Source organism: Thunnus albacares, chromosome 23, assembly GCF_914725855.1.
Source record: "Thunnus albacares chromosome 23, fThuAlb1.1, whole genome shotgun sequence".
NCBI lineage: Eukaryota > Metazoa > Chordata > Actinopteri > Scombriformes > Scombridae > Thunnus > Thunnus albacares.
This window is the reverse complement of record NC_058128.1, coordinates 11,087,288-11,099,999: the sequence shown is the minus strand read 5'-3', so window position 1 is coordinate 11,099,999 and position 12,712 is coordinate 11,087,288. Positions and strand designations below refer to the sequence as shown.

The following is a 12,712-nucleotide window of genomic DNA, read 5'->3' as shown; positions in this document are numbered from 1 at the left end:
TTGCTTCAATAGACTGTGACACTAATTAACAATAATTTACTCATGCTGAATGTGAGCACCCAAAAAGATTATGAATAAACAATGTAGATTTTAACAAAAGTCACATAGGTTTTCCTTTTGGCTCATCTCCCCAGTGTAAGGATTCTGACAAATACAACTAATGAGGTCTATTACACACGGAAACATAATTTAGCTGACAATAAGCTAATGAGGTGTATAAATTCCTGCACATTTTCAATGCAACAACTGAATAAAAATCTGAAAAGCATCACACTAGAGCAATGAAAACAGCCGAGCAGTCTCTCAGTGAGATATCACTTTAATCTGTATCAGGAGGGATCATCTCAGCAAACCTAAAACCCATTTCCTTTCCATGCTCTGCTTGCATGCTATCTGTCTGGTTGACTTGTTTTTTATTTCCCTTTTTGGTAAAGTGAGAGATACCAGCCCCAGACTGAAAAACACCCTCCTTTATCTGATCCAATTTGCAAAAAAAAAAAAAGAAAAAAAAAGAATACTGCTATCTCCACATAGCAGGAGGAAAGTATAACTTCCCCCCTTAACTTTATGATTTGATGGCAAACCAAAAGACAGCTGCTGAAAATGGTGAGTATGAATATGCTAAAGAACCTGCCCTGGAAAAAAAAGATCCCCTTTTTATCAAATCACTTTCATACTGTGCTACTAAGTGAGCAGCATTAGGAGGAAGCTATTACATTCTCCACCGTGCCGTTCTTTTCCAACCCTGCAGGGCAACATCCAAAAAGTGAGTTACCATCCCACACACACAAACTGCTGTGTGACAAAAAGAGCACCACGAGCGTTACTAATCACACATGGAGAACAGGGCATTTCCTCAGCTTTTGCTCATCCAATTCACACACTGAAGCCACATCTAGATGACCAGAAGCAAATTACACCTGATTTTTGTAAAAGGCCACATCCAAAGAGGCTATTACTGTGATAGGATCTTGCTTGATTTCCTAAATTGCATGAGGAATGGTTGGAGATCAAATGAAACAGCTAAATTAGGTGATGTTGTGGACAGGTCTGACCAGTCAAAGATAAATCCTGGGATTGATTTAACTTTGTAGGATTAAATTATGTTCCTACATGACAGCTTTTTACTCTGCACATCTAAAAAGACTATAAGACATGCAGTTTAGATCAGCTCTAAAAAAAATGAGAATGTTTTTAGACAGAAATAAAGCCTTGATGGATTCATTTGACTAAGAATTAGTCAGTGAAGTGGAACTCAGCTTGCAGGGGAAGAGACTGGCCAAAACGATGATGCAAAAACTGTGAATTTACATGTGGAAAACGTGCAAAACGGCCTCACTGTCTGTTTCCCCTGCGTGTTGACATCACGGTCCACTACGGCCCCGCCTCCTCACTCCGCTGATGCTGATCCCCTTCCTTGCATCAGCACCATTTCTGGTATCCTCACAGAGCATCAAGAGGAAGGGAGAGAGAGGCACAAAGAGAGAGAGTGAGTGAGAGAGAGTCAGAGAGAGAGAGAGAGAGAGAGAGAGAGAGAGAGAGAGAGAGAGACTACCCAGCCCCACCAAAGCGTCAGACGGCCGCCAGAGCATCCCGGTTACGCACTGTTTAGAGGCCCCATCGACGGATCGCAGCTAAAGAAGAAGTCAACATAGCCGGGAACACGGCCACAGCTACAGTCAGTAATGGAGAGCCTGCTGGATAATCCAATGAAAGCCGTTCTATACTTGAAGGAGCTCACCACTATCGTGCAGAACCAGCAAAGCCTGATCCAGACGCAGCGCCAACGCATCGACGAACTCGAGCGAAAGGTGGAGGACCTGATAGGAGAGAACCGACAGTTGCGAGACCCCCATCACTACGTCCAGCAGCCCGCTCCACATCATCATCACCACCACCACCACCACCCGACTCACCGTAGCGCCAGTCCCCAGGCGCCCGCCCACCTCCATCAGCACCCGGGGAGCAACAAAGCTGCGGCTCACCTCGGCCAGCAGGCGCAGCAGCAGCAGCAGCAGCAGCAGCCGCCGCCGCCGCCGCAGCAGCAGCAGCAGCAGCAGATTCCCAGTCTATCGGCCCAGCCTCAGCAGCACCCGACCCCTCCTGCTCCGTCTTCCCACCACCCGCAGCAGCTGCAGCTCGTCCCCACCTCACCGCAGTCTCCCAAAGCGAGCCAAGTCAGCCCGGACTCCGTCGAGGAGGACAAGAGGAGCCCCTGCTGCAAGTCTCTGGTTCCGCAGACTCCCACCGCGCTTTGCCGCTCAGTTGGACTGGCCAGGAAAGCGGAGTAAGTAGCTTTCATGCTGTGTGCGCTGCAAAAAACAATCTCGGTCTCAGCGAGAGATCTAGTGAATTATGAGGGCTCTTCAAATCTAGTTGCCCCTATAAAACAAACAAAAATATACATGACAGGCGCCAAATTAAATTATTTTCTGTGTATGTACACTATGTGAGTGTGGTCATTTGGTTTATTTCATCTGACCTTTTTGTTTAAGTGTTAAAACTGCATTGTGTCATCTCCTGTCTCATAAAACACACATGAAAGACCCCATATTAGACTCAGTGACCTAATGAGATAGATATTTTTGCAGTGGACCAGAGTCTGGCAAATGTTAGTCTAAATATAGTGAATGTAATTGGCCAGAAAACAATGTGATATCCTGAAAGGCCTTGAGATAAAATGTCACAGCCTGTTATCAGGATGTCAACTGACATTTTGTAAACATTTTCTAAGGAAGCTATTGAAGAAACATGGAAAAACCCTGCATATTGATAAAAAATACACACATGAATTATTCTGGGTACAAATTTACTAAAGTAGCCTTTAATAAGACACTGTAAACTGTGTGGTACTTTATGTGCTCTGCACTGCAATACACATGATTAACTTCACATCCCCTGAGAAGCTGAGGCTTAATTTTCTGACAGGTAATTCAAGCTCCTCCTGTATTTTCACATTATTCACCGAGTTGTTCCCCTGTTAAATCAATTGAATGCTTAATGGATATTGATTTTGAAGGCCGAAGCTGGCGTTTTAACAGTGGTGGTTTGTTAATTCTGCACCAAGGTAGACACTACTCCACTACTCTCTGTGGGACTTAACTCCGGAGATAAACTGTTTTTTGGGTGACTGGTAACAGAGCAGAAGCTTTGTTAAATGCTGCACTCCAACGTTTTAGTTGACTTGCAGTTGCAATACGGCGACGTGTTTTCTTTTACTCAATTGTGTTCCCACGCATCAACACTTTGAATGTGGAATGAGCGGAGGATTTTTAAAAATGCATCTGCTTTTAGGCTCAGCTGAGGTAGCAGATTCACAGGTGCCGGGAGAGCGTGGTGACATTGTGAACACATATTTTAAAACAAGCAAAGTGCCAGCTCCAAACGGCACATCACTGACTTTGAAATGAATGCCAACACTTCCACATCTTCTCATTTCAAAACACTTACAATGGAATTTTGGTTGTACAGGCTGCAGGTAAAAGACTATAACAGCTTTTTCCTCATTAAGACACTAGTTAAAATATGTTACAGCAGGAGGAATATATCCAGGGGACAAAAAAGCAAAGACAGACAGACATTAGCAGCTGCTCATAAACCACATTATAGTCACTCCAGAGGTGCTAGTAAACCTTGATAAGTTTGAATCTGTGGATATGTCATGAATCATTCTGAGTTATTCATTCTGCTTATTCTCTTTTTGGGGCATCAAAAGGGATTTAGAGTTGAATCGATTAGTCAATCGACAGAAAATGAATCAGCAGCAATTCTGAAAATCGATTAATTCTTTTTTACAAGCAAATATACCAGACATTCCCCAGTTCCGGCATCTTAATTGTGCGGATTTGTTGCTTTCCTGTGTCTTATGTGACAGTAAACTGATAATATTTGGGTTTGGGACTGTTGGTTGTGCATAACAAGCTATTTCAAGACATGAGATTGGGCATTAGATAATTGTAACAGGCATTTTTCACTATCTTCTGACAATTTAAGGACCATATGATTAGTTTGGTCCTTAGGTTTGGACAGTGGTAAAGGTTATACAAAGGTAGCCATGATAAAATATCCATCTACATATCCCGCACGTCTCCAAAATTTGGAATTCAGCAGCTACTGTCACTTTGTATTTTTCAGATCTAAGCCTCTAATGTAGAACTGAGGCAGTATAACATATCACAAAACACACATTCCTTTCAAGTGAAAATAACACTTTAAGTTGCCAAAAAAAATCTTCTTGAATGCCTCAGTGAGGAATTTAATGAGTATAAGTTAAAAGTGGAACTTCTACAGTGGTGGCATCTGTTGGACAGGTGATGACAGGTGTTTGTATGCCTGTACTGGATGTGTGCGTATAAAAAGTATTCACCTCCCTTTGAAGTTTTCTAGTTTTAAGGTCTTACAAAATTGAGTCAAAGTCTACTATATACTATGTAGAAGGTGCAGCTTTGGCAGCAGTTACAGTCTTGAGTCTGCATGGATAGGTCTCTGTCACATCCTGACACTGCAGTTTTTAGCCTTCTTTACAAAACTGCTCAAACTCTGTCAGATTGCAAGGGGATCATGTCCAGCCTTGATTGGATTAAGATCTGCACCCTGACTCTGTCACTCTGGGACATTGACATTGTTTTTTAAAGCCGTTCCTGTGGAGGTTTGGCTTTATGCTTTGGTTCATTGTCTTGCTGTAAAACAAATCTTCTCCCACATTGCAGGCTTCTTAGGTTTTCTGTCAGGATTTCCCTACATTTTGCTGTATTCATTTTACCCTCACAAACCTTCCAGGGCCTGCTGCAACGAAGCATCCGCACAGCTTTTTTGATCATTGTCAGAAAAAGCCACATTAAATCCCATTTGACTCAATGTTGTAGAACAATAAAACATGAAAACCTCCAATGGGATACTTTTTAAAGGCACTGTATGTGCTTCAGAGCTGTCCATGGTGCTGAACGTTCTTTGCTTGCCACTATCAAGGTCACATGAATTGCCTCACACACACACACACACAACGCAACGCGCTGAGCCCCATCTGTTCCACTTGGCTGCATTTTGCATTGTTTCTTTTAATCCAGATTGATTTATCGTGCCATTAAGACATAATTCCTAAAGAGTGCGGGTCAGGAATAGTATACATTATCATGGATACTAGAAAAAAAAATGCTTTCACATGGACTCACACAAGTGCACACTCACAAGATATGAGTTGTACAAAATAAATGTCAGGGGGGATTCAATAAGTGGGTTCATTCGTGATTTACCAACCATGCCCCCTGACAGTTCTGCAGAATGATGAACAATGAGAGCGAGAGGGAAGAGAGCAAAAGAACACGAGAGGGAGAGCGTACTGTACATTCTTATCCCTAATGTAGAAAGCAGTGATACATGAAAGGCAGGCAACATCAAGCAGCATTGTAATTTCCACTCAGAGAATTGATCCTGGCTAGACAAGATGGTGTATTGCTGTGCTGTCAGTGCCTCCAGAGAGGTGATACATTTCTGTTAACGGGAGGATGACAGGGACATGTCACAAATATACTAATAAGGGGTGTGTATACTGTAAGTGTCTGTATGGTGCTTGTGTTAATTAGTGAATGAGTGAGCAAGCGAGGAAGGAAACAAGGAAAGAAATGAAGAAGCAAATGGATTTCCAACTAAACCACCATTTCTCCAACTCACCCATGTGCTTTTACTTGATTAAAAGGAAGCAGAAAATGAATTTTCAAAGCTTTAAATGAAAAAAAAAAGCTCACTCACTCACATCATCATTCCGCATCTCCTCCTGTGGCATAATTTAAAGAATGCAAATCAGGGCTGCATTCAGCTTCGAACAGTGAATGTGGCTGAAAAGTTGTTTCCCTTCCTGAAAGACTTCTGCTCTGGTGTAAGCTCAGACTTCTCAGACTGAGAGTCTGAAGTGTTGCAATTGTGTTACTCAGTCTGAGAAAGATTGTTAAGGGGCCTGTGTGATCTGAGGGAAGCCTTCAGCAATCCTGTCTACTCTTCTTTCTTCCTCCTCTCTCTGTCAACTGCGCCTCCCACTCTCTCCGCTTCCATTGTTCCAATTCTCATTTTCTCCCAAACTTTAACTCCTTGTTCCCTGCCTACATATGGTACCTTTGTCCACCTACCTCATTACTTCCCCCTCCTTGACTGTCTTTCTCCATGTTTCTTCTCCTCTTCATCTAAACTTCATCTCTGTTCTCCCCATCCCATCCTATCTCAATTTCCTTCACCACCTCCCTGCTCCCTTTCCCTGTTATCAGCTGCTTATATTATAGTGGCCTTCTCTGCAGTCAGCATCAGTATTCAGCTCCATCCTCAAACCATCAAGCTCTCCACCACTTAACCCATCTTCTGGCTGGACCTAAGCCTTCAGTCCACCCTGTCTTTGGTTATGCTTTGGGTCTGCCAAGTGAGTGCGTGTTAAAATGAGAATGTGAGAGCTGGACCATGTGTTCAGGCAGGAGTCAAGAAGAGTGACATAGGAGAGGTGGTGTGTTTGTGTGTGTGGAGGCGCATGTGTGTCTGATAGGCAGCAATCCTGTTGCCTGAGGTGGAAATCCCAGGATTGTCATATAGCTCCAGGTGCTTCTCTGCTGCTTCCCTGCCTCCCACACACTCTCACAGATATATTAAGCTCTTACACACAAAACACTCACTAATGCACACAGACCCTAACATGCCACATGCCACCTGGCACCCGGCGTGTTTTTCTGCACTGGCCGTGACTCCCTCTGCACCCACGATGCCCTCGTTTTCCTCTTTGTACCAACCAGAGCGCAGAATGTATGCCATCTCATATGCCACCTCCTGCCTGCGTCCATCTCCTTCAGGAATAAAGTGTGATGTACGGATAGCACTTAGAGATGGGAAGTTCAGCACACATACACACTCACACACTCACACACACATACAATGTTGCATACATTACCGAGGCGCCCTGCTGAATGCCTGCTGGATGCTGCAGTCTCTCCTTGTTCTGATGCTCTCAGATCAATGAGCCTGGAGCTTTGCCAGCACAAGCTCCACCAGTTATGCTAACCCTTAAGAGCCACACTTGCCTTGATCTCCAGGTGCTATATCCTTATTCTAAATCTAGACTATCTTTAATCTAAATCTGTCACAGGCCTTTTCTCTGAATGATATACTTAAGTGTAATTTTGTAGGAGCAATGTGCAACCTACACAAGGGTAAAGCTCAGAGCCACACTAACCTGTGTTAACCGTAAAGTGTGTTTAAGATAAGTTAAAGGGGACCTATTATGCTCATTTCCAGCTCTATATTTTTATTCTGGGACTCCACTAGAGTAGTTTTGCATGATTCACAGTTCAAAACCATCCCTATTTGTTTTATACTTGCCCTTTATGCAGCCCCTCAGTTCAGCCTCTGTCTCAGAGGCTGAACAGGCAGTCTTAGCTCTTGTCTTTTTAAGGGCCTCCTTCCAATGAGCCCAGGGGCAGTATCAGAGTCATGTTAAGTTACTGCTGATGAAAACCCAACATTTCCTGCTTTTGCCACTTCTTTTTTCACTTTTATTGTGAGGAATTTACAGGAAATGAAACATGTTCCCCACCGAATTAGCAGAGCTAAATTAGCAGTACTAAAAACCGGGCGACAGAACAAGATATGGACATATTTGGAGCTATTTGTTCAGCAGATTAGTTAGAAATAATGCAGGGAGGAATAGTACAAGCAAAAACATCCACAGTGATGATGATGTTTGATGATGAGCTGCAGATGAACAGCACACCTCCAACAGGTAAACACCTTATTTTACTTTGCTGTGCTGTGTGATGGTAAAACACTCACAGAGTGCCAGCTTGACTCGAGTCATGGCTTGGTGTGACTACCCCCAAAACAATGGAAAAATGCCATAATGTTATCAGAGCGGAGCAGTGAACTTGTGTGCTGTGTGTGGAGCAGATGACCATATAAAGAAATCTGTCATGAGTTGATGTCAGCTCGAACTGAAAGTAGAAAATAATGTTTGAAACTGAGCGTTCAGAGCAGTCTGAAGCCGGTGCATTTTGCTAACAGGGATTACTTCTACATATGTTCACCTCATCATTTGACAATTTAGTCATGTTTAATATGAACATCCAACACTGTAACATTATATATATGACTGAAAATAAGGAAAAGGATAATAGGTCCCTTTTAACCTCTCAAAAGCTTTTAGAGTTGTGTAGGATGTTGGATTAGACTGTCCTCATTTTAAACTAACAGTATTGGGTTGTTTGTTCAAGTACATAAAAATACCTATGTTCACCTTATGAATAATGACTCCTTCTCTTAGAAGCTAAGAAAGTTACATGGCATGGTTGTAGCACCAGAAATTAAAGGGGAGGAAATCAAGATGGATGGTCGGGTATACAAACTGTTTAAATTTGATACTGAAGTCAATGGATTCCATCTCGTCTCCCACCAACCTTTGTAGGGACCAATACAAGATTTCACTGAGTACTGATCTGATACCAGTGCTGTCCTTAAAATCTCTACATCTCACTCTGTGGAGGAATAATTTTTATGTACGATAATATGACACCAGGGATTGCTGTGGCACTGAAAACTAAATTGGTGACCCACCATGACGGACTGAATGAAACTATAATGACATTCACAAAGAAACAATGGCTGATGCCCAATTTGCTTAATAAGGTTATGATCGGCGCAGATACTGATCCAGTGGATCGGATCGTTCAACTACTGTACACCCCATTATCTCACTAACCTTAACTTTTTAACATGATAACAATTGATTCCTAACCTTATCCAAGTATTTTGGTTTGCCAAGCATAACCATTTTGTAGGGATATGACAAACAGCCTATTCTGTAATTTGAATTTATGCTGGACAATATCATGTTGTTTTTGAAAATGTATATGCATCAAGTTATTTTCTCCCTCTGAACTAGAAGAGTTGGTTCAACCAAAGTGCAAAAAACTCTCATTGGATTCATTCATTCATTGGTTTCATTGGAACTACTTTGTACTGTAGAAATAGTCCCAATAAAAACTGCTAACAGAGAGGTCCACAGAGTAATCAAGACATTGTTCATAGTATTTTAAATGTAATTTTTCAGTACTTTGAGCTTCACAAATGAAATTCCATTCACCTTCACTTCTGTTTGTTTGGGAAGCAGATATCTTAAAACCTCAGCACAGAAAAACCTATCTGCATAGCTCTATACCACTAGGGTAATTAAAAACTGACCCCTAAAGAAAAAAACGACAAATTCTTGTCTCTGGGGAGTGACAAAGTAATCTCTTCCTTTCTGCATGTTTGTCTCTTATAACACAATTGGGAGGGATTGCAAGAGACATAGATGGGTGGGTGATGGATGTGAAAGGTCAAAATGGACACAGTGGGCCATTCTATACTTCTCTCGCTCTCTCTTTCTGTTGGCCTATCTCTCTCTTTGCCTTCTCAGCAACATTACTCAAGAGAGGTGGAATCGTTTCTCCTGCAAACCTCTGCTTCCCCTCCCCTCCGTCTGAATGGGAATCACGTCTGCTCAGTTATGACAGGGTGACTTGGCTCTGCTGCCGCTGGAATCCAAATCATGAATATCACATTTGGTGCGTAGTGCTTTTAAATTGCTTCATTTCTCAGAGGATGTAGCTGCCGGGTGATTCCTGACTCCTTGGTAGAATATTAGCTGTTTTCATGCACAAGTTGAGCAAGGCAAAAGACAGTCCCAGTTGTCGGTAATCCAGCCTTGTGTGCATTTAAGTGTGTGTATTAAGGACTGGGTTTGTTTTTGTGTTGAAGTGGTAAAAGGACATAAGAACTGCTGATGTAAGGGGATATATGGGATATTTTATGTCTTTTTCCATTTATGTGTGTGCGGGAATCAGGGTTGTAACTTGCTTAGGGTTTGGCTCAATGAATGTCTCTTTTGGTCTGAGGAGTTTGTGATATGTTCACTAAATTGTAATAAATCATTACTAAATTAAAGCTTCTATTTGTAAGAATCAGAAATTCCTTCTCATTAGTGACACCGGTGGCCATTAAGTGAGCTGCAATCAACATTGCATGCTTGCTCAGCAGCACAAGACTATTGCAGGTGGTTACATCTCTAAACTCCACCCCTCTCTAAGGATGCAGAGAAATTTGTCCATGTCTTTATCTCCTCAAGACTGGACTACTGCAATGAGCACTTCACAGGAATCCCTGGCAAGAGCATCCAGAAGCTCCAGTACATTCAGAACAAGACTGCCAGGATCCTGATGAGAGTGTGAAAACACAAACATATAACACTAATTCTGTTTTCATTGCACTGGCTCCCTGTCTCCTTCAGGATTGACTACAAAGTCCTCACTTACATGCTACTCACATACAAATCCATCAACGGACATGCACCCCCCTACCTACAGCTTGCTCCTCCAGGCCTCCAGTACTAAGCTCCGCACCATGGGGGATCGAGCTATCTGCTCTGTTGCACCACACTTGTAGAATAGTCTTCCTAACCATCTGAGGGCAGCACAGACCCTAGACTCTTTTAAAAAAGGCTTAAAAACCATTCTATTCAGGAGGCTTTTTCTTCTTAACTCTTATTACTATTTTCTCCATGTTGTGTGTTCTATGCAAAATCAAGCAAAAATGATTGTCCATATCACATGTAATATCTATACTAGGGAATAGTTTTTAGTCAGGGAATCACCAGTGATTACAATTCATCCTGAGTAGAACATGAATGTCTGCACCAAATTTTATCAGTCAATCCTTGTATTAGTTGAGACATTTCAATCAAAACCATAAATGTCAACCTTGTGGTGGTGTTAGAGGAAAAGTCAGGGAATCACCAAAGTCAGTACGATTCATTGTCTGGGCACCAAATATATCTGTAGCAAATTTCATGGCAATCCATCAAATATTTGTGGAGATATTTCAGTCTGGACAGATCAACACTGCCATCCCTACAACCATGACATTAGCTTGGCTAACGATACAAAGACATATATGAACATGGATTTGTATTGATTGATTTAGTAATTATGTGTGTCAGTTCTAGCCAGCAGCTTTTGATTGATGGTATATTTTGTTGCCAGATGTTTTATTCAAAACTGTAGGGGAAGATGATTACAGAGAACGTACTACAAAGGTGCACGGATACAAAAACAGAATGACAGACAGGCTAAATAATTAGACATATTAAAAAGCAGGACAGGGACAGAATAGTTGCATAAAACATACTGAGAAGCCCCACAAGGCTGAGGAGTCCAAATGTTGTCCCACTTTCCTCATAACTTGGCAAACAGTTTCTTCCCAGTGTCCTCTATGATTCCCAATCAATCAAAATGACAAAGTTTGGCTCAACCCTGTTTTTTTTTTTTTTTTAAATAACATGGCTCCCAACTGGCAACCCTGAAAGACAGATGTGTCATCCTTGTCCTTGACACTTCCAGATGCTTCAGATGACATCATCTTTTATATGTAAATATTGCACACTCACATTGCGGGTTTGCATGGAATTTTAATGCGTTTTGGTTGTTTGTCATGTTACACTTGCTGCAAAGTGAGTCGCCTCCTTTATAGTTTGAGGTAAATTATTCACACGTTTGATTGATGCATTTCATTTTTTCTTCATGCAAATTAACAGTAGGTCTAATGAGCAATCAGCAGATAGTGTGTGTCATTAGTATGCAATCTACATTTTTCAGAGTTGTTGCAAATGGAAATGACAACAGTGTTTGTTTTCCTTTTATGTAGATGTTCTGATGAATGGCTGCTGCTTAAGGTTGAATAGAGGGTGAGAGAGTGGGCATCCTTGCCTAGTCCCCCTGTGCAGTATGAAGCTTTGTGAGGTTTGTCCATTGGTGATGACAGTGGCTAAAGAAGCGGTGTACAGACTCTTGATCCAGTTGATAAATGATTCCCCAAAGCCAAATCTTTCTAGTGTGGTAAAGAGAATTTTCCAGTTAACTCTGTCAAAAGCTTTTTCTGTGTCTAAGGTGGCTATGATGGTGCCTACCTGTTGTAATGATGGATAGTGCATAAATTAAAACAGTCTGCGTGTGTTACCAGATGTGTGTCTTTGATAAAGCCAGTTTGATCTGGGTGAATTATGGATGGAGTCACTTTTTCTATTCTGTGAGCTAGTGCCTTGGTGATGATTTTTATATCCACGTTGATGAGAGAAATGGGATGGTGACCTGATTGGGTCTTTATTAGGCTTTGGGAGGAGTGAAATTGTGGCTGTGTTCATGTTTGCTGGAAATCTTGAATTTTGTTTTATTTCAGTTATCAATTTGTTGAGGAGCGGAGCTAGAATGGACCAGAAGTGCTTACAGAGGGAAGCAATCGGGTCCTGGTGCTTTGTTATTGTGGATAAGATTGAGGGCAGTGGAATTTTCATCATGTGTTATTGGTGAATCAATGATGTTGGTTTGTTCTTTATTAATCTGTGGTAAGTCAATGCCATTGAGAAATGAGTTGATCTCCTCTTGACTTAGGTAATTTTCTGATGAATATAGATTGGCGTAAAAACTTCTGAGGATTTTATTTATCTCTTCGGGTGAGTTTATGAGCTTCCCTGCTAAGTCCTTAATGATGGAGATTGATGTTTTTTCTTTATTTTGTTTAATTTGATTTGACAAGTATTTACCAGATTTATTGGTAAATATTTATTATGGTGGAAATTTCCATGTCGAAGTCTGTGTATCAGGAAGTTAGTTTATTATTTATAAATTCATTTGGTTGGAATTTCTACTTTCTT

General features: G+C 41.6%; 1 protein-coding gene across 3 annotated transcripts in view; it reads left to right on the top strand.

The window, feature by feature from the left end:
• Positions 1-12,712, top strand: part of iqsec3a (IQ motif and Sec7 domain ArfGEF 3a) — a 116,328-nt gene continuing 103,616 nt past the window's right edge. For 2 of the 3 annotated variants that reach the window (XM_044343630.1, XM_044343631.1), the window contains exon 1: positions 1-2,287. In XM_044343630.1, the coding sequence (XP_044199565.1) occupies positions 1,686-2,287 (602 nt within the window). In that variant the 5' untranslated portion in view covers positions 1-1,685. The remainder of the gene's footprint in view (positions 2,288-12,712) is intronic. The other variant, XM_044343633.1, reaches the window with a different exon arrangement.